The sequence below is a fragment of the Coregonus clupeaformis genome, chromosome 12 (genome assembly GCF_020615455.1).
Source record: "Coregonus clupeaformis isolate EN_2021a chromosome 12, ASM2061545v1, whole genome shotgun sequence".
Lineage (NCBI taxonomy): Eukaryota > Metazoa > Chordata > Actinopteri > Salmoniformes > Salmonidae > Coregonus > Coregonus clupeaformis.
Window position 1 is genome coordinate 23,889,850 of NC_059203.1, and position 25,958 is coordinate 23,915,807.

The 25,958-nt window shown below is 43.2% G+C and overlaps 2 protein-coding genes across 4 annotated transcripts in view; one reads left to right on the forward strand and one right to left on the reverse strand.

Moving 5' to 3' along the window:
* Positions 1–25,958, reverse strand: part of LOC121578012 (cytosolic 10-formyltetrahydrofolate dehydrogenase) — a 34,847-nt gene that overhangs the window by 1,827 nt on the left and 7,062 nt on the right. For all 3 annotated transcript variants that reach the window (XM_045223761.1, XM_045223759.1, XM_045223760.1), the window contains 14 exons: positions 9,490–9,615; positions 7,645–7,736; positions 6,779–6,926; positions 6,391–6,510; positions 6,088–6,215; positions 5,520–5,670; positions 4,007–4,077; positions 3,805–3,910; positions 2,875–2,962; positions 2,536–2,629; positions 1,811–1,910; positions 1,587–1,685; positions 1,124–1,289; positions 790–895 (listed from right to left, as the gene is read on the reverse strand). In XM_045223761.1, coding sequence (XP_045079696.1) covers positions 790–895; positions 1,124–1,289; positions 1,587–1,685; positions 1,811–1,910; positions 2,536–2,629; positions 2,875–2,962; positions 3,805–3,910; positions 4,007–4,077; positions 5,520–5,670; positions 6,088–6,215; positions 6,391–6,510; positions 6,779–6,926; positions 7,645–7,736; positions 9,490–9,615 — 1,595 coding nt within the window. The remainder of the gene's footprint in view (positions 1–789; positions 896–1,123; positions 1,290–1,586; positions 1,686–1,810; positions 1,911–2,535; positions 2,630–2,874; positions 2,963–3,804; positions 3,911–4,006; positions 4,078–5,519; positions 5,671–6,087; positions 6,216–6,390; positions 6,511–6,778; positions 6,927–7,644; positions 7,737–9,489; positions 9,616–25,958) is intronic.
* Positions 12,329–24,914, forward strand: LOC121578011 (zinc finger protein 227). The gene is made up of 2 exons (XM_041892049.2): positions 12,329–12,634; positions 22,209–24,914. Exons 1-2 carry the CDS (start codon positions 12,442–12,444, stop codon positions 23,084–23,086), a joined length of 1,071 nt encoding a protein of 356 aa, XP_041747983.1. The 5' UTR covers positions 12,329–12,441; the 3' UTR covers positions 23,087–24,914.

The window sequence follows — 25,958 nt, forward strand, 5'->3', positions numbered from 1 at the left end:
ACACTTGGCATTCTCTCAACCAGCTTCACCTGGAATGCTTTTCCAACAGTCTTGAAGGAGTTCCCACATATGCTGAGCACTTGTTGGCTGCTTTTCCTTCACTCTGCCATTCGACTCATCCCAAACCATCTCAATTTGGTTGAGGTTTGTGGAAGCCAGGTCATCTGATGCAGCACTCCATCACTCTCCTTCTTGGTCAAATAGACCTTACACAGCCTGGAGGTGTGTTGGGTCATTGACCTGTTGAACAACAAATTATAGTCCCACTAAGCCCAAACCAGATGGGATGGCGTATCGCTGCAGAATGCTGTGGTAGCCATGCTGGTTAAGTGTGCCTTGAATTCTAAATAAATCACAGACAGTGTCACCAGCAAAGCAACACAACTGATTGGCTCAAACACATTAAGAAGGAAATAAATTCCACAAATTAACTTTTAAGAAGGCACACCTGTTAATTTAAATGCACTCCAGGTGACTACCTCATGAAGCTGGTTGAGAGAATGCCAAGAGTCTGTAAAGCTGTCATCAAGGCAAAGGGCGGCTATTTGAAGAATCTCAAATATAAAATATATTTTCATTTGTTTAACACTTTTTTGGTTACTACATGATTCCATATGTGTTATTTCATAGTTCTGATTTCTTCACTATTATTCTACAATGTAGAAAATAGTAAAAATAAAGAAAAACCCTTGAATAATTAGGTGTTCTAAAACTTTTGACCGGTAGTGTATGTGTGCTGGGATCAGCTGAACCACACAGGCCACCCATCTGGCCATGCCATACACTGACCCGCTCTTGAACTTGGAGAGGATCATGACGGGGCCAAACGACTCCTCTATAGCGATGAACATGTGGTCCTGGACGTCGGTGAAGATGGTGGGCTCAAAGAAGAAACCTGGAGAGAGGTACCGCAGGGAAAGATATAGTAAACAACATCATTTTGTAGCTGATAGTCATCCCTTGAACTGAGAAATATTAACAACACAAATGGTCACTGTATGACATCCAATTCCATTTCTGAATGGACTGGAATTGGAGTGACATTTGCCCCTAACTCTGCCTCACAGCTAATATTAGTAAAATCTACAGAGCTATGAACTGAAAAAAGGTTAATGAGTCTAACCTGGGCGGGCGACCTGTTTGCCCCCACACACCAGAGTGGCGCCTTCCCTCACGCCTGTCTGGCAGTACTCCACCAGCTTGTCCAGGTGGGCCTTGTGGTTCTGGGGTCCGTGGTCTGTGGAGCGGTCCAGAGGATCTCCGATCTTCATCTTCTTAACCTCCTCCACCTGAGATAAGGTAGTTAGCGGATGGCTATGTTAGCACAACACTGTGAGATAAGGAAGTGGATGGCCAAGTTAGCATAGCACTGTGAGATAAGGAAGAGGATGGCTAAGTTAGCAGAGCACTGTAAGATAAGGTAGCGAGCGGTGGCTAAGTTAGCATAGCACTGTGAGATAAGGTAGCGAGCGGTGGCTAAGTTAGTATAGCGCTGTGAGATAAGGTAGCGACCGGGTGGCTAAGTTAGCATAGCGCTGTGAGATAAGGTAGCAAGCGGGTGGCTAAGTTAGCATTGAGACACGTACCACTCTCTTGACATACTGGTCATGGATGTTCTCTTCCACAAAGAGTCTGCCTGCTGCAATGCAGTTCTCTCCCTTGTTGAAGAATACAGAGCTCATGCCCTAAAATACACAAATAAATACAGTGAAATTGACACCGTACAATATTCTGAAAAATGTATATCAAATATTAACATTTTGGTATTAGTGTTATGTAGTGACCAGCATTGAATTGAAGGCCCACTGACCATGCGCACGGCCTTGTCCATGTCACAGTCACTGAAGATGATGAGTGGAGATTTACCCCCCAGTTCTAGGGACACCTTCTTCACATTACTGACCGCACAGCTGGGATAGGGGCACACACAAACAGACACATACTGTACTACAGTGGTCACCAACCAGTCGATCGCAATAGACTGGTCCATCTCCAAGCCATTCCTAGTCGATCACAAAACATTTCTGTTAAAGCCTTGCATTCCTATTTTTTTTATTTGTTGACGGTAGGTGCACTTGAGTCAGCAGCCCTAACGCCGGGAAGGCAAAGTGTTCCCATTTAGGGATTTTTTTATTATGCTAATTAGATTTCCACGGGGGCGCGGACATCGACCTTAGGTGGTTTTAAGTTACGTTAAAAAACAACATCTGAGCGGCTTAGAAAAGGTTGGTGACCACTGTTGTACTACATACACATAAAAACAGTATGCTATTATCGGCCAAAGTCATGGCCAACTACCCAGAGCCTAAAGTCATTACCTCTCTGGACTGAGGTTACCACATTTTTTACATTTTAGTCATTTAGCAGACGCTCTTATCCAGAGCGACTTACAGTTAGTGAGTGCATACATTTTTTTAATTAAAAAATTAAAAATAATAATACTGGCCCCCCGTGGGAATCGAACCCACAACCCTGGCGTTGCAAGCGCCATGCTCTACCAACTGAGCTACACGGGACACAACAGTGACCGCTCACCTCTTCATGATGTGTTTCCCTATCTCAGTGGAGCCGGTAAAGCCAAGCTTCCGGACGTCCGGGTGGTCGGACAGACGCTGGCCCACCAGAGCACCTGACAGACAGCAGAAGAGGAACCAGCACACCGTCAGCGTCACAACAAAACCTTGCATCTCCTATAAGTCAACTTTTCAGGCATCCGGGAAAAAATGGTGCGCCTTCCCAGGTTCTCTATTGCAGGCAGTGAGAGGACAACCGAGATGCAGACAAAAACCAGGTGTGTTAATAAAAGATTGGCGCAACTCTTTCAATATGAATGTTTGTATGAAACAACGATCAAAAACAGAAAAGCATGTTTACCTGATCCAGGGAGGATGTTGATCACTCCCTTGGGGAATCCTGCCCTCGCTGCCAATTCAGCAAACTTCACCGCTGTCAATGGAGTCACCTAGGGACCATAGGAATATACACGCAACCAAAATGATTGAACATGCTAGCCTTTACGCAATTCATATACCTTGACAAATACAGGTATCTCATCCATACTGTATCAAATGGATTGAGATCAGTTGTACCCCTGTAAAAGACTGCTTCTGTAACGTTATTGAAAGACACGCTAACAATCGTCAGAGAAGTTGGCTAAATCCCATAGGCCAATCAATCAAATGTATTATATGAAGCCCATTTTACATTAGCAGTTGTCACAAAGTGCTTTACAGATACCCAGCCTAAAACCCCAAAGAGCAAGCACCGCAGAGGGAAACGCAAGGTGACTAGGAAAAACTCCCTAGAAGGCTGGAATCTATGAAGAACCCTAGAGAGGAACTAGGCTCTGAGGGGTGGCCAGTCCTCTTCTGGCTGTACCGAGAACAGATTTAATAGTACATGTGGCCAGATCGCTTTTCAAGACATTCAAGTGGACCATGCTACCTAAATGCCCCATTGGAGAAGGGGTTGAAACCAGTGGAGGCTGCTGAGGGGAAGACGGCTCATAATAATGGCTGGAACGGAGCAAATGGAAAGACATCATACACATGGAAACCATGTGTTTGATGTATTTGATCCCATTCCACGAGTCAGTCCTCCCCAATTAAGGTGCCACCAACCTCCTCTGGTTGAAACATTTTCTGTACAGTACTAGTGTCTGGACACCAGTGCACTGCCCCCTTGTGCACAGCACAGTACAGTATAGCACAGTACAGTACATTTTACAATATCACTTTGTGCCCTTCTTTAGTGAAAACAGATGAATGGGAGTGTGATGGTTAGCGGTACTGGGGTGCTCCTTACCTGGGCAGGTTTGAGGACCACAGTGTTACCAGCAGCCAGACAGGCAGCTGTTTTCCAGGCCAACATCATGAGAGGGTAGTTCCAGGGAATCACGATAGCACACACTCTGAGAGTTAAAATGACGAACATACTTATTCTCAAAATCTTGTTTTGACAAAAACATTTATTGGCTGTGTATTTGCATGTGGCTGGTGTATCTCACCCGATTGGTTCTTTCTTGGTGAAAGTAAGGTTGCGATTGGGCCGGGCCTGGTTGATGGGGATGGTGCAGCCCTGTAGAAGGAGATAGTCTCTGATCATAAACAAACTTAATCATCAAACAAATCAAATCTAAGTTTATTGTTTGCATACAAAGTTAAGCGGCTGTTATAGCGAGTGCAGCGAAATGCTTGAGTTGCCAGTTCCTCAACAATGCAGTAGCATGTCAAACAAATCATTCAAAAGTCAAGAAAAATCTAGAAATATCAGAACGAATCCAAATGACAATCCAAATAACCCAGAAGAATAATTAGAAGCACCTTATAAAGTGAGTGTTATATTGCCTTATGAACATCTACACTGACTGTACAAAACATTAGGAATACCTGCTCTTTCCATGACATAGACTGACCAGGTGAATCCAGGTGAAAGCTATGATCCCTTATTGATGTCACTTGTTAAATCCACTTCAAATCAGTGTAGATGAAGGGAAGGAGACAGGTTAAAGAAGGATTTTTCAGCCTTGAGACATGGATTGTGTATGTGTGCCATTCAGAGGGTGAATGGGCAAGACAAAGGATTTAAGTGCCTTTGAACGGGGTATGGTAGTAGGTGCCAGGCGCACCGGTTTGTGTCAAGAACTGCAACGCTGCTGGGTTTTTCACGCTCAACAGTTTCCCCGTGTGTAGCAAGAATGGTCCACCACCCAAAGGACATCCAGCCGACTTAACACAACTGTAGGAAGCATTGGAGTCAACATGGGCCAGCATCCCTGTGGAACGCTTTCGACTCTTTGTAGAGTCCATGCCCTGACGAATTGAGGGGGGGGTGCAACTCAGTATTAGGAAGGTGCCCTTCATTTTTTTGTACACTCAGTGTATATAGCACCTTATAGATGCAGTCAGAGCATTATGAAACTATAATAAAGCAATTAGGAATGACTGGCCCCTTACCTGTGATATTCAGAGTAGGTAATACAAGTCTTTACTTAAAGGCCCAATGCAGTCAAAAACATGATTTTCCTGTGTTTTATATATATTTCCACAGTATGAGGTTGTTGGAATAATACTGTGAAATTGTGAAAATTATGATAATGCCATTTTAGTGTAAGAGCTGATTCAAAAGACCGCCTGAAATGTCAGCCTGTTTTGGTGGGATGGCATTTTGGCCTTCCATGGTGACATCACCATGTGGTAAATTAGTTAATAGACCAATAAGAAAGAGTTTCAAACTTCTCTGCCAATAACAGCACATTTTCAGTTTCCCCCTCCCCACTCACACCACTCCCAGACAGTCCTAGCAAAATTCTTGCTTGAAAAATTGCCCCTTTGTTAAGAAGCTATTTTTGTTTCTTTTTGACCATTTAACAATTAAGGTACTATATTGTTACCCAGAAATGATGTGATATTCAGATAAAAACAGCTGCATTGGATCTTTAAAGCAATTGCTTCTTTGTTGCACAAAATGAAAAACAGTGGGCAATATGGGCAATATTGTTATATCCCTCACTCTCTCACCTGGATCTTGTCACACCAGCCAGCGAAGTAGCGGAAGGTCTGGATGGACATGCCCACATGGGTCTTCAGGGCCAGGGTGTATACGGCCCCGGAGTCCATGGACTCTATGGTGGCTAACTCCTCTTGGTGCTCCTCCATCAGGTCAGCCAGCCTGGAGGGGGCAGTGAAGGATTCAATCGTTTCCTTTAAACAGCTCAATACAGCAACGGGTTATTAATTTAACACTGAAAATGCACCTTAACGGAAAATATTACACAAATCAAAAAGTGCACAACGGTGAAGTGTGACCTCATGTATGTGTGACCTCACGTATGTCTTCAAAAAACATCCCCCTATATATGATCCTGTATCTTATAGACCCAGCGGTACATGGTTGAATGCCTTGTATAGTTGCCTGCATATGGGTGTTTCAAAGACCACCTGTATTATTATATGTGCCTGGGTCTTAGTCTTGTGTTGCATCCAAAATGCCCTATTCCCTATGGACCAAATGGGCTCAGGTCAAAAGTAATGCGCTATAATAGGATGCTATTTTACATGCAGCTTAGTTTGTTTCTAATAGACTGACTTATATAGGAGTCTGCCTCTGTCTCTGGGGTTTATCTTTCCCCACTCTCCCTCCTCGAACGCCTCCTTGGCGGCCGCTACAGCTCGGTCCACGTCACTGGCTTGAGCGAAAGACACATCACAGATCGCCTAAAGAGACAGCGAGAGAGATGGGAAACTCACAAACTGGAAGAGTGATAAAGTCTCTTCATTTGTCATCGTCTGAGACAAACCAAATTGGTGCGAGCAGATCAAGTTATTAATAACTTTATGAAAACCATGGGTCAGACATGAATGGACGGGTGAAAGCTAGCTAGCTCCCTACCGTTCCGTCTGTGGGGTTGATGGTCTTGTAGGTCTTCCCACCCTCTGCGTCCACAAACTCCCCGTTGATGAAGAGCTGGTGGGGCATCCGGATGGTCATGTTGTTGATGTTCTTCTCCACCTGGTTACAGGACATTTACGTTACGCTACCTAATCAAAGGCCTTTCAAAGCTTGTTGTGATCTTCCTTAGTGATCATGTTACTAACGCAGGAGACCGAAATACGAACTCGAACGCCCTCCAAAGTTTCACTCCTGTTACTAACGGCCTACATTAGATTAGAGCATTGAGGATAATGCTGATTCTGGTGGTAATGATGATGATGATGGTTAAGATAATGTTGAAGATATTGAGGATCATGGTAATAATGACGATGACGATGACTCTTACGTAGTCGACGACCAGCTCCTCCTCGCCGTCCTCCCCTCGGAGCTTCCTCACACACATCTGGATGAAGTCCTGGAAGGTGGTGTTCATGTACACGTCCTCGTTCTGCAGCTGACACCCACTGGCCCTCAGCTTCACCTCCTCCACCAACCTGACAACATAAGATAGGATAGGATTAACTGGATTGTACCAGAGGGAAAATATCATACTTTTTCATTAACGTCTAATATTATGTATGCTTTGGAGTTATTTACTTCCTGCAGAGAGAGGGGGAGATGGAGGGGGAGTGGGGGATGTGGCTAGGGTGAGGTGGGGGGATAATGATACGGTGTGGAGAGGGAGAGGGAGGGAGTGAAGCAAAGGAGGTGGTAGGGATGAAAGAGGTGGTAGGGGTGAGGTAGGGGTGAAGTAGGGATGAAGGAGGTTGTAGGGGTGAGGTAAGGATGAAGGAGGTGGTAGGGGTGAGGTAGGGATGTAGGGGTGATGTAGGGATGTAGGAGGTGGTAGGGGTGAGGTAGGGATGAAGGAGGTGATAGGGGTGAGGTAGGGATGTAGGGGTGAGGTTAGGGATGAAGGAGGTTGTAGGGGTGAGGTAGGGATGAAGGAGGGATAAAGGAGGTGGTAGGGGTGCGGTAGGGATGTAGGGGTGAGGTAGGGATGAAGGAGGGATAAAGGAGGTGGTAGGGGTGCGGTAGGGATGTAGGGGTGAGGTAGGGATAAAGGAGGTGGTGGATGGGGAAGAAGCGGTGTTCAACTCACTTCAAGTCAGTGTTCAACTAGAAAAAACATGTCCTACTTGGTTTACTGTCTAAAACCCATTGACTTGCACCCTTTTATCTTTTAGATGTTCATGCTGGTGTGTTGCTTACCTGACCACGTCCATAGAACCAGCCCCAGACTTGAAGAAGTCAGTGGATTCCTCGATGGCAGCCACGTTAGTCAGGATGCTCTTCCAAACACCCTGTCAATGGGACAAGACAACACTGTAAACACTGGTCTGGAGTCAGTTTATCGAGGGTTAAGGTGAGAGATCGACATTTACAGTTGAAGTCGGATGTTTACATACACCTTAGCCAAATACATTTAAACTCAGTTTTTCACAATTCCTGACATTTAACCCTAGTAGAAAATCCCTGTCTTAGGTCAGTTAGGATCACCACTTTATTTTAAGAATGTGAAATGTCAGAATAATAGTAGAGATTTATTTTAGCTTTTATTTCTTTCATCACATTCCCAGTGGGTCAGAAGTTTACATACACTCAATTAGTATTTGGTAGCATTGCCTTTAAATTGTTTAACTTGGGTCAAACGTTTCTGGTAGCCCATTCCTCCTGACAGAGCTGGTGTAACTGAGTCAGGTTTGTAGGCCTCCTTGCTCACACACGCTTTTTCAGTTCTGCCCACAAATGTTCTATAGGATTGAGGTCAGGGCTTTGTGATGGCCACTCCAATACCTTGACTTTGTTGTCCTTAAGCCATTTTGCCACAACTTTGGAAGTATGCTTGGGGTCATTGTCCATTTGGAAGACCCATTTGTGACCAAGCTTTAACTTCCTGACTGATGTCTTGAGATGTTGCTTCAATATATCCACATCATTTTCCTTCCTCATGATGCCATCTATTTTGTGAAGTGCACCTGTCCCTCCTGCAGCAAAGCACCCCCACAGCATGATGCTGCCACCCCCGTGCTTCACGGTTGGGATGGTGTTCTTCGGCTTGCAAGCTACCCCCTTTTTCCTCCAAACATAACGATGGTCATTATGGCCAAACAGTTCTATTTTTGTTTCATCAGACCGGAGGATATTTCTCCTAAAAGTACGATCTTTGTCCCCGTAGTCTGGCTTTTTTATGGCGGTTTTGTAGCAGCGGCTTCTTCCTTGCTGAGCGGCCTTTCGGGTTACGTCGATATAGGACTCGGTTTACTGTGGATATAGATACTTTTGTATCTGTTTCCTCCAGCATCTTCGCAAGGTCCTTTGCTGTTGTTCTGGGATTGATTTGCACTTTTCGCACCAAAGTACGTTCATCTCTAGGAGACAAAATGCATCTCCTTCCTGAGCGGTATGACGGCTGCGTGGTCCCATGGTGTTTATACTTGCGTACAATTGTTTGTACAGATGAACGTGGTACCTTCAGGCGTTTGGAAATTGCTCCCAAGGATGAACCAGACTTGTGGAGGTCTACAATTTTTTTTCTGAGGTCTTGGCTGATTTCTTTTGAGTTTCCCATGATGTCAAGCAAAGAGTCACTAAGTTTGAAGGTAGGCCTTGAAATACATCCACAGGTACACCTCCAATTGACTCAAATGATGTAAATTAGCCTATCAGAAGCTTCTAAAGCCATGACATCATTTTCTGGAATTTTCTAAGCTGTTTAAAGGCACAGTCAACTTAGTGTATGTAAACTTCTGACCCACTGGAATTGTGATACAGTGAATTATAATGAAATAATCTGTCTGTAAACAATTGTTGGAAAAATTACTTGTGTCATGCACAAAGTAGATGTCCTAACCGACTTTCCAAAACTATAGTTCGTTAACAAGACATTTGTGGAGTGGTTGAAAAACAAGTTTTAATGACTCCAACCTAAGTGGATGTAAACTTCCGACTTCAACTGTACATTTAAAACCTCGTTTAAATTAGCCGCAAAATCAGTGTAAGAAAGACAGGTACAATAGTAAAGTGTTAGTCCTTTTTTATTTTATTTTTTCTTACCCTCATTTGCTCAGCGAAGGCTTTCTCCTCCTCAGTGAGCTCCACAGAAGCGCTGCTCCCCGAGCTGAAGTACCTTGCCGCCGCAATCATCTTCCCATCCTCAAACTGCAGGTTCTTCACTAGCAACTGGACAGACAGACAGACATCATGCTGTTCAACATTTCTGCATGCACTGGTTTAGTTTGTTCCAAACAGTCCAAAGTCATGCCATTATAATACACTGAATCAGGATTCAACTGTCTATTCAAAAGTCTTCATATTATGCAGTACTAGGACAGCGACCAGAGAGGTTCTTACTGTCTTTGGAGCTACCAAAATCTTAACCAATAGCCAGCGTGCAGCACAAGTTCCTGTCTGGGTAGTGGGTTTGGAAGAAATAGCCATTTGAGAGTATGTCTGTGCTGAACAGTTGAACCAAAAATAAAATATATGGGTGGGGGGGGAGGGGTACGGATTTTGTTTCCAAGTTTGAACTGAAAGGAGGGCTGGAGCGAGTGGGGAATGGCGTCCCTTAAGAGGGCCAGAATGAGATGTACTGTATGTCAGGAGATGTGCAGTATTATCACAAGGAGGCGTATAGTTGGATTACGAAGGAGGAATGGAGGGAAAAAGAGAGGCAGAGGGGGTCGAAGAGAGAGAGGGAGGAAGAGGGTGAGCTTGAATTGGTTAAAAATTGAGGGAAAAAGCGAGATGGTTTAGTTGAAGAAGAATGGTAGAAAGTGTAAGCAGAGTGAGCTGTACGCAGGATCTAAGACAGGAGGAGAAATGGAAGTGAATGAGGGCGAAGTATCGGAGGTGGTGGGTGTGGTGAAGTTCTCGGAGCCCGAGGCTTGCACTGAGGGTCAGGATAAAGATGAGTCTGTGACAATAGGAGTGACATTTTTTGAAAAAGTGGACCCTTGCCTTTTGGTTGATCCATTTGTGTTTTCAGGGTGGGTGAAAACTGAGTTAGGTGCTGTGGAATCGGTGAAGGTAACCTGAAGTGGTCTTGTGATAATTGTTTGTGTTTCTGCTGGTCAGCGGGAGCAGGCGCTCCGCGTCAAACAACTGGGGACAAGAGGTTTGAATTGTTTTGCTCTCAAGAAAAGGGCGCCATTGAAAGGAGTGATTACTGGGGTAGTGGTAAATGTGAAAGTGGACCAACTGAAGGGGAAGATTCCCGGTGTTTGTGATGCTCGTCGTTTGGTGCGACGCAGACAGGGTGGCGTGAGTGGAGAAACAGAGGAGTCGGTCTGTTCTTTTCACTTCTGATTTGGAGTCTTTGTCCGACAAATTGATGTTAGGATGTATTAGTTATCCCGTACACGCTTTTGTACCGAATACGTTACGTTGTTACAGGTGTTAAGCTTATGGGCATGTGGCAGCAGTGTGTAGGAGGGAGGTTCCTAGGTGTGAGAAGTGTGAAGAAGGGCATGAGACAATGGTATGTGTAGCATTGGGGAAAGAAGCGGTATATTTTAATTGTAGGGGTGCACATGCAGCTGCGGATCAGAAATATCGGATGTGAGAGAGGCTGGTTGAGGTTACCAGGGTTAGAGTAGTGCAGAAGTTGTCGTATGTTGAGGCAGTGAAGAAAGTAGATGAAGATGGGTCAAGGGGGAGGGATCCTAAGAGGAGTGGTGTGAGTAGTAGATCGGTACCAGTACAGAGGGGTTGGCCAACAAGTGATATATGCTTCAGTAAGATTGGATTATTAGCGTTTATAGCAATAGTTATCAACTGTACTAGAGGGATGGAACGTATGTCGCAGAAAATTGAGGTTGTGGTGGCAGCTGCTGAGAAGTATTTGGGTGTACGAAATTTGACATCAGAAGAGTTACAGGGTGTGTTGAGTTGTGGTGTTCTGTCCTTTCAGGCTGTTGGCCTGAGGTACGACTAGATAGATTTAGTGGTGTAGGGTGTTTTTTTTTATATTTGTATATATATTTTTTTTATTCACCTTTATTTAACCAGGTAAGCTAGTTGAGAACAAGTTCTGCGACCTGGCCAAGATAAAGCAAAGCAGTGCGATAAAAACAACAACACAGAGTTACATATGGGGTAAACAAAACATGAAGTCAAAAATACAACAGAAAATATATATACAGCGTGTGCGAATGTAGTAAGTTATGGAGGTAAGGCAATAAATAGGCCATAGTGCAAAATAGTTACAATTTCGTATTAACACTGGAATGATAGATGTGCAAAAGATGATGTGCAAATAGAGATACTGGGGTGCAAATTAGCAAAATAAATAACAATATGGGGATGAGGTAGTTGGGTGGGCTAATTTCAGAATGGCTGTGTACAGGTGCAGTGATCGGTAAGCTGCTCTGACAACTGAAGCTTAAAGTTAGTGAGGGAGATAAGTCTCCAGCTTCAGAGATTTTTGCAGTTCGTTCCAGTCATTGGCAGCAGAGAACTGGAAGGAATGGCGGCCAAAGGAGGTGTTGGCTTTGGGGATGACCAGTGAGATATACCTGCTGGAGCGCAGACTACGGGTGGGTGTTGCTATGGTGACCAGTGAGCTAAGATAAGACGGGGATTTGCCTAGCAGTGATTTATAGATGACCTGGAGCCAGTGGGTTTGGCGACGAATATGTTGGTGTATGGTGGGTTTTTAATGAGTGTAGGGTTAGATGGTAGAGTATTTGTTGATAAAAAAAAAAAAAAAAATCTAGCAAAGTATAACGGAGTCATACTCCAGTCTAGTTGGCGGCGATAATGCAACATTTATTGGATGCAAACCGCCGTTAAACCTCGTCGAAGAAGAAGAAGACTGTTTCCACTCTGGACAACAGGTGGCGATATAGTGCGGAATTGGGTTGCCGTGCACGCACTGTAAAAGGGTAGAGTTAGCAGTGTTTACTTCCGGGGTTTCTGGCAGGCACATTTCACAAAAAAAAAAAGAAAAAAAAAGCTTTCAATTGATCTACCTTGCTAATAAAATACAAGCAACAGTGCATCCACAATATGTCAAAAATGCAATTGCTCAATATGTTTCTGCGCGAGCGATTGACAGCGGCTGCTGTAGAGATTTTTGGAGTAGTGGAAAAGACGATAGTGGAGTATCAAGAAGAAATCACCCGTTCGAAAGAGGAGAACGAACGTTTACATAAAATGTTGGATATGGTCATTAAACCTCAAGTCAAGTTACATAGAGCAGGTTTGTAACGGCGACTACTTCAATTTAATGTTTGACTGGCTTGCACTACTAGCTATTATTAAAAATATCATCAACTGATTTCAGCCGCGGGCCGATTTTGTCTTGAGCGGATGGTCAGGGGGCCGGAACATAATAAAAAATAATTTGTAGACCGCAAATTGACCGCAATTAGCCCAAACAGATAATACTTGACTAAAACATAATAATTTCAAACTTTGCTTACATTTGTATACGGTCACATATACACTACATGACCATAAGTATGTGGACACCTGCTCCTCAAACATCTCATTCCAAAATCATGGGCATTAATATGGAGTTAGTCCCCCCTTTGCTGCTATAATAGCCTCCATTCTTCTGGGAAGGCGTTCCACTAGATGTTGGAACATTTTAGCGGGGACTTGCTTCCTTTCAGCCACAAGCGCATTAGTGAGGTTGGGCACTGATGTTGGGCAATTAGGCCTGGCTCGCAGTCAGCATTCCAATTCATCCCAAAGGTGTAAAATGGGGTTGAGGTCAGGGCTCTGTGCAGGCCAGTCAAGTTCATCCATACCGATCTCGACAAACAATTTCTGTGTAGACCTTGCTTTGTGAATGGGGGCATTGTCATGCTGAAACAGGAAAGGGCCTTCCCCATACTGTTGCCATAAAGTTGGAAGCACAGAATCGTCTAGAATGCCATTGTATGCTGTAGCGTTAAGATTTCCCTTCACTGGAACTAAGGGGCCTAGCCCAAACCATGAAAAACAGCCCCAGACCATTATTCCTCCTCCACCAAACTTTACAGTTGGCACTATGCATTGGGGCAGGTAGCGTTCTCCTGGCATCCGCCAGAACCAGATTAGTCTGTCGGACTGCCAGATGGTGGAGCGCGATTCATTACTCCAGAGAACGTGTTTCCACTGCTCCAGAGTCCAGTGGTGGTGAGCTTTTCACCACCGCAGCCGACACTTGGCATTGCGCATGGTGATCTTAGGCTTGTGTGCGGCTGCTCGGCCAAGGAAACCGATTTCATGAAGCTCCCGACAAACAGTTATTTTGCTGACGTTGCTTCCAGAGGCAGTTTGGAACTCGATAGTGAGTGTTGCAACTGAGGACAGACGATTTTTACACGCTTCAGCACTCAGCGATCACATTCTGTGAGCTTGTGTGGCCTACCACATCGCGGCTGAGCCGTTGTTGCTCCTAGACGTTTCCACTTCACAATAACAGCACTTACAGTTGACCAGGGCAGCTCTAGCAGGGCAGAAATTTGACACACTGACTTGTTGGAAAGGTGGCATCATATGACGGTGCCACGTTGAAAGTCACTGTGCTCTTCACCAAGGCCATTCTACTGCAAATGTCTATGGAGATTGCATGGCTGTGTGCTCGATTTTATACACCTGTCAGAAACGGGTGGGGCTGAAATAGCTGAACCCACTCATTTGGAGGGGTGTCCACATACTTTTGGCCATGTAGTGTATGTATTATGTGGGGGAATACTTTGGAACATATTTACAGTCTTATGTCCAACAATTTAAAAAAAATTAACTTTTTTTGCGCGGAGGGGGAATAAGATCACCTGCGGGCCAAATTCATCACACGGGGTGGCAGTTGGGGAACCCTGGCCAAGTCAGATGTTATTACTGTACCAGCTGGCTGATAGGCGTTATTACAGTGCCTTCAGAAAGTATTCACACCCCTTGACTTTTTCCACATTTTGTTGTGTTACAGCGTGAATTTAAAATGGATTAAGTTGAGATTTTGTGTTACTGGCCTACACACAATACCCCATAATGTCAAAGTGGAATAATATTTGTACACATTTCTACAAATTAAAAATTAAAAGCTGAAATGTCTTGAGTCAATAAGTATTCAACCACTTTGTTATGGCAAGCCTAAATAAGTTCACCGGCAAAAATGTGCTTAACAAGTCACATAAGTTGCATGGACTCACTCATGATGTTTGACTGACTACCTCATCTCTGTACCCCACACATACAATTATCTGTAAGGTCCCTCAGTTGAGCAGTGGATTTCAAACACAGATTCAACCACAAAGACCAGGGAGGTTTTCCAATGCCTCGCAAAGAAGCCTGAGTCCGTAGGGAAGTTGCAGCTATGGGACAAGACTGTAACTACCAATTGGATATCACGAAATTGGGGAGAAAAAGGTGTAAAAATAAATAAAAAACAGACATTGAATATCCTTTTGAGCATGGTGAAGTTATTCATTACACTTAGGATGGTGTACAAACACCCAGTCACTACAAAGATACAGGTTTCCTTCCTAACTCAGTTGCCGGAGAGGAAGGAAACCGCTCAGGGATTTCACCATGAGGACAATGGTGACATTAAAATACACTGAACAAAAATATAAACGCAACATGTGAAGTGTTGGTCCCATGTTTCCTGAACTGAAATAAAAGATCCCAGAAATCTTCCATATGCACAAAAAGCTTATTTATCTCTAATTTTGTGCACACATTTGTTTACATCCCTGGTAATGAGCATTTCTCCTTTGCCAAGGAGTGACATATCAAGAAGCTGATTAAACGGCATAATCATTACACATGTGCACCTTGTGCTGGGGACAATAAAAGGCCACTCTAAAATGTGCAGTTTTGTCACACAACACAATGCCACAGAGGTCTCAAGTTTTGCAGGAATGACCACCAGAGCTGTTGCCAGATAATTTAATGTTCTGTTCTCTACCATAAGCCGCCTCTAATGTTGTTTTACAGAATTTGTCTGTACGTCCAACTGGCCTCACAACTGCAGACCACGTGTAACCACGCCAGCCCAAAACCTCCACATTCGTCTGAGACCAGCCACCCGGACAGCTGATGAAACTGTGGGTTTGAACAACCGAATAATTTCTGCACAAACTGTCAGAAACCGTCTCAGGGAAGCTCATCTGCGTACTCGTCGTCCTCACCAGGGTCTTGACTTGACTGCAGTTCAGCGTCGTAACCGACTTCAGTGGGCAAATGCTCACCTTCGATGGCCAATGGCACGCTGGAGAAGTGTGCTCTTCACGGATGAGTCCCAGTGTCAACTGTACCGTGTAGATGGCAGACAGCGTGTATGGCGTTGTGTGGGCGAGTGGTTTGCTGCTGTCAATGTTGTAAACAAAGTGCCCCATGGTGGCGGTGGGGTTATGGTATGGGCAGGCATAAGCTACAGACAACGAACACAATAGCATTTTATCTATAGCATTTTGAATGCACAGAGATACCGTGACGATATCCTGAGGCCCATTGTCGTGCCATTCATCCGCCGCCATCACCTCGTTTCAACATGATAATGCACGGCCCCATGTCACAAGGATCTGTACACAATTCCAGAAAGCTGAAAATGGCCCAGTTCTTCCATGGCCTGCATACGCACCAGACATGTCACCCACTGAGTATGTTTGGGATGCTCTGGATCGACGTGTACGACAGCGTGTTCCAGTTCCCGCCAATATCCAGCAAATTCGCACAGCCATTGAAGAGGAGTGGGACAACATTCAACAGGCCACAATCAACAGCCTGATCAACTCTATGCAAAGGAAATGTGTCGCGCTGCATGAGGAAAATGGTGGTCACACCAGATACTGACTGGTTTTCTGATCCACACCCATACTTTTTTATTTTTTATGTATCTGTGACCAACAGATTAATATCTCGATTCCCAGTCATGTGAAATCCATAGATTAGGGCCTAATGAATTTATTTCAATTGACTGATTTACTTATATGAACTGTAACTCACTAACTGTAAGTTGCTCTGGATAAGAGCGTCTGCTAAATGACTAAAATGTAAATGTAACTCAGTAAAATCTTTGAAATTGTTGCATGTTGCGTTTATATTTTTGTTCAGTGTAGTTAGAGTTTAATGGCTGTGATGGGAGAAAACTGAGGATGGATCAACAACATTGTAGTTACTCCACAATACTAACCTAAATGACAGATAGAAAAGAAGGAAGCCTGTACAGAATAAAAATATTGCAAAACATGCATCTTGTTTGCAATAAGGCACTAAAGTAAAACTGCAAAACATGTGGCAAAGAAATGTACTGTATGTCCTAAATACAAAACGTGATGTTTGGGGCAAATCCAACACAACACATGACTGAGTACCACTCTTCATATTTTCAAGCATGGTGGTGGCTGCATCATGTTATGGGTATGCTTGTCATCGGCAAGGACTATCCAGATGTGCAAAGCTCTAGAGACTCACCCAGAAAGACTCAAAGCTGTAATCGCTGCCAAAGTTGATTCTAGCATGTATTGAGTCAGGGGTGTGAATACTTATGTAAATTAGATATTTCTGTATTTCATTAGCAAACATTTCTAAATACATATTTTCACTTTGTCATTATGGGGTATTGTGTGTAGATGGGTGGGAGAAAAAAATATATTTAATCCATTTTGAATTCAGGCTGTAACATAACAAAATGTGAAATAAGTCAAGGGTATGAATACTTTCAGAAGGTACTGTAAGTAGGTAATGTTAAACTTAGCTAAGAGAATTCTCGACCAACCTTTACTTGTTGATACTTTCTCAATTCCTGACTTGGAAGACACCTGTCTTCTAAATTTCCATGTCTAGTCGTTTGAATTTAGAAAATGCTCAGTTATTAAATACATTTACAAAAAATGTACTAACAATGTGTACGCTGCCATCTTGTCTATTTCAAATTTTCTCTCATTGATTGGGTGTCCACCCCAAAGTGCTTTATGTCATGATGACACGCCTCTATGAGTGACAGGATTCGATTATCTGGTCCGGGTTACCCCGGTTGGAGGAGTTTGCGCCGGGTGAAAAGTGATTGCATTCGTTTTGGAACCGGCTACAAGGTGCCCCGTTCAAAGCCCATGGCAAAGTCGGCTCAAAACAAAAGTGATGTAGCCTAGGCTAGATTAAGCCTGCGGAATAATGAGTAGCATTCTGTTTTCACATGCAAAGGTTATTCCTTTTGATAAAAATGCTTTCTCAGCATTCCCAATGAAAACTAGTTTGAAAATTCCAACATACAGTACTGGTCAAAAGTTTTATAACACCTACTCATCAAGGTTTTTTCTTTATTTTTACTATTTTCTACATTGTAGAATAATAGTGAAGACATCAAAACAATGAAATAACCCATGGAATCATGTACTAACCAAAAAAGTGTTAAACAAATCAAAATATATTTTATATTTGAGATTCTTCAAATAGCCACCCTTTGCCTTGATGACAGCTTTGCACACTATTGGCATTCTCTCAACCAGCTTCATGAGGTAGTCACCTGGAATGCATTTCAATTAATAGGTGTGCCTTAAGTTAATTTGTGGAATTTCTTTCCTTCTTAATGTTTGAGCCAATCAGTTGTGTTGTGACAAGGTAGGAGGGGTATACAGAAGATATCCCTATTTGGTAAAAGACCAAGTCCATATTATGGCAAGAACAGCTCAAATAAGCAAAGAGAAATGACAGTCCATCATTACTTTAAGACATGAAGGTCAGTCAATCTGGAAAATGTCAAGAACTTAAAGTTTCTTCAAGTGCAGTCGCAAAAACCATCAAGCGCTATGATGAAACTGGCTCTCATGAGGACCACCACAGGAATGGAAGACCCAGAGCATTCTACAGCGATACGCCATCCCATCTGGTCTGGGCTTAGTGGGACTATCATTTGTTTTTCAACAGGACAATGACCCAACACACCTCCAGGCTGTGTAAGGGCTATTTGACCAAGAAGGAGAGTGATGGAGTGCTGCATCAGATGACCTGGCCTCCACAATCCCCTGACCTCAACCAAATAGAGATGGTTTGGGATGAGTCGGATGGCAGAGTGAAGGAAAAGCAGCCAACAAGTGCTCAGCATATGTGGGAACTCCTTCAAGACTGTTGGAAAAGCATTCCAGGTGAAGCTGGTTGAGAGAATGCCAAGACTGTGCAAAGCTGTCATCAAGGCAAAGGGTGGCTTTTTGAAGATATATTTTAATTTGTTTACCACATTTTTTTGTTTACTACATGATTCCATATGTGTTATTTCATAGTTTTGATGTCTTCACTATTATTCTACAATGTAAAAGTAAAGAAAAACCCTTGAATGAGTAGGTGTGTCCAAACGTTTGGCTGGTAGTGTATATTTTATGGAAAATAGATGTATGTTCCTGGACGATGCACCATAGTGCCTTGTTGAAAACATGACCGAGCGGCACAGATTACTGTTCGATTTGAGAAGGGCGCTCCTCCCTCACCGCTTTTGCCAGTTCACGTCACAGGTCATAGACCGATGACAGGGTCCCCATTGTTGGATTACTTCATGGAGCAAATTTGATTTAATTTAATAACGGAGCATTTTCTAAGTTCAAACGAACCCCCTGCAACTAGACATGGAGGTTTAGAACACATGTTGTCTTCCAAGTAGGGAATTGAGGAAGTATCACCAAGTAAAGGTTGGTCGAAAATTCTCTGTGCTACACTTAATATGACCTACTTAAAAACACAGATCAGCCAGCTGGAACAGTAATAATGGCGATATTTGTAATCGCTAGCTTGCAGCAAGCCTACAATGTCTGTCACTTTACTTGTCAGTTGTCCCCAGTTACCGGTCAATCAAATTGCTAGAACCCAATATCATTGGAAGATTCGTTTTTCATAATTAAGCATGCATTGTTCCATAAAAGGTCCAATGTAGCCATTTTTATCTCAATATCAAATCATTTCTGGGTAACAGTTAAGTACCTTTCTGTGATTTTTTTCAATTGAAATGGTCAAAAAGAAACAAAAGTAGCTTCTTAGCAAAGAGCAATTTCTCAAACAAGAATTTAGCTAGGACTGACTAGGAGTGGTCTGAGTGGGGAGGGGAAAACTAGCTGTTATTGGCAGAGAGGTTTGGAACTCTCTTTTTTATTGGTCTCTTAACTAATTTACTGCCTGGTGATGTCACCAGGCAGGCTAAAACTCCCCACCAAAACAGGCAGAAATTTCTGACAGCCTTTTCAAATGGCTCTTACACTAAAAGCGCATTATCATAATTTCACAGTATTATTCCAACGTCATAGTGTAGAAATATACACTGAGTATACCAAACATTAGGAACACCTTCCTAATATTGAGTTGCACAACCCCTCTCCCTCCCTCCCTCCCTCCTCAGAACAGCCTCAATTCGTCGGGTCAACTACAGGGTGTCGAAAGCGTTCCACAAGGATGCTGGCCCATGTTGACTCCAATGCTTCCTAGAGTTGTTTCAAATTGTCTGGATGTCCTTTGGGGTGGTGGACCATTCTTGATACACACGGGAAGCTGTTGAGCGTGAAAAACCCAGCAGCGTTGCAGTTCTTGACACAAATCGGTGCGCCTGGCACCTACTACCATACCCCGTTCAAAGGCACTTAAATATTTTGTCTTGCCCATTCACCCTCTGAAAGGCACACATACACAATCCATATACAGTGAGGGGAAAAAAGTATTTGATCCCCTGCTGATTTTGTACGTTTGCCCACTGACAAAGACATAATGGTAGGTTTATTTGAACAGTGAGAGACAGAATAACAACAAAAAATCCAGAAAAACGCATGTCAAAAATGTTATAAATTGATTTGCATTTTAATGAGGGAATTAAGTATTTGACCCCCTCTCAATCAGAAAGATTTCTGGCTCCCATGTGTCTTTTATACAGGTAACGAGCTGAGATTAGGAGCACACTCTTAAAGGGAGTGCTCCTAATCTCAGTTTGTTACCTGTATAAAAAGACACCTGTCCACAGAAGCAATCAATCAATCAGATTCCAAACGCTCCACCATGGCCAAGACCAAAGAGCTCTCCAAGGATGTCAGGGACAAGATTGTAGACCTACACAAGGCTGGAATGGGCTAAAAGACCATCGCCAAGCAGCTTGGTGAGAAGGTGACAACAGTTGGTGCGATTATTCGCAAATGGAAGAAACACAAAATAACTGTCAATCTCCCTCTGCCTGGGGCTCCATGCAAAATCTCACCTCGTGGAGTTGCAATGATCATGAGAACGGTGAGGAATCAGCCCAGAACTACACGGGAGGATCATGTCAATGATCTCAAGGCAGCTGGGACCATAGTCACCAAGAAAACAATTGGTAACACACTATGCCGTGAAGGACCGAAATCCTGCAGCGCCCGCAAGGTCCCCCTGCTCAAGAAAGCACTTATACAGGCCCGTCTGAAGTTTGCCAATGAACATCTGAATGATTCAGAGGAGAACTGGGTGAAAGTGTTGTGGTCAGATGAGACCAAAATGGAGCTCTTTGGCATCAACTCAACTCGCCGTGTTTGGAGGAGGAGGAATGCTGCTTATGACCCCAAGAACACCATCTCCACCGTCAAACATGGAGGTGGAAACATTATGCTTTGGTGGTGTTTGTCTGCTAAGGGGACAGGACAACTTCACCGCATCAAAGGGACGATGGACGGCGCCATGTACCGTCAAATCTTGGGTGAGAACCTCCTTCCCTCAGCCAGGGCATTGAAAATGGGTCGTTGATGGTTATTCCAGCATGACAATGACCCAAAACACACGGCCAAGGCAACAAAGGAGTGGCTCAAGAAGAAGCACATTAAGGTCCTGGAGTGGCCTAGCCAGTCTCCAGACCTTAATCCCATAGAAAATCTGTGAAGGGAGCTGAAGGTTTGAGTTGCCAAACGTCAGGCTCGAAACCTTAATGACTTAATTGTTGTTATTCTGTCTCTCACTGTTCAAATAAACCTACCATTAAAATTATAGACTGATCATGTCTTTGTCAGTGGGCAAACGTACAAAATCAGCAGGGGATCAAATATTTTTTTCCCCTCACTGTATGTGTCTCCTCCCCTTCATCTACACTAACTGAACTTAATGACTTAATGTTTTGTATACTCAGTGTATATACACACACACAACACAGGAAAATCACGTTTTGACTGCACTGGGCCTTTAAACATTGAAAGCATACACTGATTGTACAAAATATTAGGAACACCTGCTCTTTCAATGACATAGACGGACCAGGTGAATCCAGGTGAAAGCTATGATCCCTTATTGATGTCACTTGTTAAATCAACGTCAAACAGTGTAGATGAAGGGGAGGAGACAGGTTAAAGAAGGATTTCTAAGCCTTGAGACAATTGAGACGTATTGTGTATGTGCCATTCAGAGGGTGAATGGGCAAGACAAAATATTTAAGTGCCTTTGAACGGGGTATTTTAGTAGGTGCCAGGCGCACCGGTTTGTGTCAAGAACTGCAACACTGCTGGGTTTTTCATGCTCAACAGTTTCCCGTGTGTATCAAGGATGGGCCACCACCCAAAGTACATCCAGCCAACGTGACAACTGTGGGAAGCATTGGAGTCAACATGGGCCAGCATCCCTGTGGAATGCTTTCAACACCTTGTAGAGTCCATGACCTGATGAATTGAGGCTGTTCTGAGGGCAAAAGGGGGAGTGCAACTCAATATTAGGAAGGTGTTCCTAATGTTTTGTATACTCAGTGTATATAAAATAAAGGAAAATTACATTTTTGACCGCACTGGGCCTTTAAACATTGAAAACATATATTAATATGTCTCTCTATTGAATAACATTTCTTTGCCTGTCCTTCCCTCCAGACCCTAGGCAGCTCCATGTCTCTGAAGAAGAGGTTCCCCTTGAGCAGGAGTGGAGCAGCCCCATTCTGCGGCAAGAAAGTTCAGAGCCCACACAAAGTACAGAGGAACAGGACCTCAGGACCAATCTGGGAGAAGAGCAACTGCAAGGGCCTGAGACTCATGGTCATAACATAGAGTTTGTGTTCACACCTCCTTGTGTGAAAAGTGATTTTGTTCAGGACCCTTGGCCCTCACACCTTTTCCAAACCCAAATTGTGGAGGACAATGAGACTAATAATCTATCGAGCACCCTAGTGGAACACATTAAAACAGAACCCGATGGAGGAGAGGGCTATGGAGTAGTAACGAGTGACCCACAGCTCATGTTTGCAGTAAACGCACACTGTTCTGCAGCTCCAAGTGAAAACATGCATGGGACAGAGATTGAAGGCCCTCTGCAACGGAAAACAAAGACAGGAAGACCATTCAGACATATAGGAACGCTGTCTGAACTTAAGAAGAGACGCGCTTTGTATGAGCGATTTCGATGCCATGTCTGTGGAAAAGGGTTCCCAGCAAGGAATGGTCTGGGAGACCACATGACGACTCACACAGGGGAGAGACCACACAGCTGTCACCTCTGTGGGAAAGGTTTCAAAGTGAAGAGTCATCTGAAAGAGCATATCAGGGTTCACACAGGAGAGAAACCCTTTGTCTGCCCAGTCTGTGGGAAAGCGTTCAGGCAGGATGCCCATATGAAAGGACATTTGAGGGGGACTCACAAGGAGAAACCATACAGATGCCATGACTGTGGCGAAAGCTTCAGTCAGATGGGAGAACTGCAAATGCATAGGACAGTGTGCTGTCGTCCATTTGCCCTGGGCCCAAATTTGATGTAACTTTCACTCCCTTAATGCCTACGGTGACCAGGACGCTTTAGACTTGCATCCATGATAAGGACCATTCAAATGTGTTATTGAACAAACAAAGGAAGAATGTTCTGTTCACAGAGTTAGAAAAGTTTGAGAGAGCATCTCCTATATTTCTCAAAATCTATAAACGGGAGGGTGTTTCCAGAAAGCATGTAGCATATGTGGTTGTCTGTATGTGGTTCTTGGCAAGTTTCAGTGAGTCCCATGAGAAATAGTTGTCAATTTAACTAGTTCTGTGGTACCTCATATTGTGTAAATATATTTCAAAAAATATTTGAGTCCCTGATTGAGAGGTCTGTGACCCATTTTGTGGGCTGTGTCTAATATCAAGAATATTCTGTATATCTTGGATATAATTTTTCCCCTCCTGTTAACTTTCTATGTGTTTTTGTGAGAGTGGAAGGCATTCTCAACTTTGGAGAATCTCTCATAAGATGGGTAAAAGTAATGTACAACAATCCTTTATGTAAAATAATAAATAAATGGTTACTTCCCTGAGAACTTTGAATTGTCAAGAGGCGTAAAACAAGGTTGCCCTCTGTCACCATACCTATTTATTATGGCCATTGAACTGTTAGCTTTAAAAGATAATATTAAGGGGCTAAGAATTAAGGGATTAGAGACAAAAGTATCAATCTTCAACCTTGAAGGGCCTCGTTGAGGACCTGGATAACTTCTCCAATTTCTCTGGACTAAAACCCAACTATGATAAGTGTATTAAATTACGGATTGGGTCTCTAAAAGATAAACTTTAAATTGCCATGTGGTCTCCCAATTAAATGGGCTTGGTGTATATGTCCCGGAAAAGTTTAGCGATCTTAAAGTTGAGCAACTATTAATTTTGATCAAAAACGTAGAATCTTGAAACCGTGGAGAGGGAAAAATGTATCCATTTACGGGAAGATTACCCTGATGAATTATCTAGTGATATCGCAGTTTACATATTTATTCTTGGCTCTACCGATTCCAGGAGAATCCTTTTTCAAATAATGCGTGAAAAAAATATTTCACTTTCACAAATATCATACCCCCCCAAAAATTATAACCTCCCGTTCTTGTAATGTCTTGGTGGTATATTTGTGTGTCTAACTTTGGTCAACACTGAGTTCAACTTGGGATAATCAGTACCACGAATGTGGCTCACCTTTTAGCCAGGTACATTTCTATGGTAATGAATCCTTCAGATCTAACCTGCGGGGCAGGCTAACTACATTTCTCCTGAATGAAGTGTCTGAGCCGTGAATTGAGGACCAATGAAATCAGATTCATTCCGTCTCGCAAAGATTGTGTCATCATCCACTTCATTTGAGGAAGACAACTGATTAAATATTGTATTAATGAAACATTTTTGTTAGTAAAGTTTTTATTTTATTTCAACACTAATTAAAATGTGGCACTGACGTGCACATGGATTGATGTTTCTGCATTGTCTCAATGAAGGGTTCGGCGTTCGACTAGCCACATGCGACATGCACGCGCAGTTACAAGCCGGCTAGAGTTAGCGGCAGGCGGACGAGCAATATCCACCGTAGTAGTACGGATGAAGCCTGAGCTAGAATGGGACGCTAACTGCAGCTGGCTATCTTTAGAAAACCCTGAGTAGATCTAGCTTGCTTCGTAGTATACTCCTTCTGTTCAAAGAATGTCAGTTCTCAATTTGAGAACTATGTTAGGAAAATATTGACTATTATTGAAGGGAATTAACTTTGTGTCTACCTATTAATTATTATTATTAAAACCAATTTGTTCACTGAAAGTGTGCTTTGTTTCTCAAACAAACTTCAAATTTGACTTTACTGTCCAAACACGCATGCATGTTAACTGTATAAATACACTTTTATAAAGTCCTATCTAATTGCAAAGTCAAAGTTATTGCAGTCTGAGCACTGTTAAAACTCCAGGGGCGTGTTCATAAGTGCACGGGATGGAAAACCTTTAAAAACATTTTGCAATGTAAAACAGAAATTAGCTTTTTTATTGTTGTTGATTTTCTTCAATTTGTTGTGCCTAATGAACACAACCCAGGTAGACTCTCCCCGTCTTCACAGTGAGACACATGGAGTTTGTATGTGGGCAGGAGGTCACCAAAATCATTTTATTTAGCTCCACTTGTATTACAATTTATGACCAGTAGAGGCCAGAAAAGCCTGTCTTTCTTTCAAAGAGTATTAGAGAAGAGTATGTAGCCCCTATCTACACCGAGACCATGTGCAGTAGACTTAGGTCAAAACCTATACTCTATGGTCAACTCCTCTCAGCCCAGATTGGTCAAATAAAACACTTTATTGCAGGACTCATTCTGGGCTTGGATACATTATGTCTGCATACATACCCTGTATGCCTATTTACAACCCAATAGCATAACATGATAAGACAAATATGGGCTTAAATATATTCAGAATTGATATGTATAAACATGCACAGTATGTCCTTATACTATTTCCCCCAAAGTTATGTGAGATCGTGGGGAACAAACAGATTTAGAGCAGATTGAGGAGAACTCCCCGGAACTAATTCATCTTCCTGGAAATGACATGGCATTCAGCCTGCCAACACAGAGCTGACTGAAAAGAGGAAAGACAATGGAGCTACTAAACACATTAGTCACCCTACGATTCAGTATCACTGGGCCGTCTCTCTTTCAACGCTTTCTCTCAGTCAGACTCTAACACACTCTTTCACTCAAAACCTCTCTCGCTTAACCTCAATCTCTGAAACACTCTCTATCCCCCAAACCTCTGTCTATCCACTCTCTCTGTCTCTCTGTCTACCCTCTCTCTCTCTCACTGCTGCTCCTATAGATTATATAACACCACACAGAGCTTTTCAGCACAGGCCC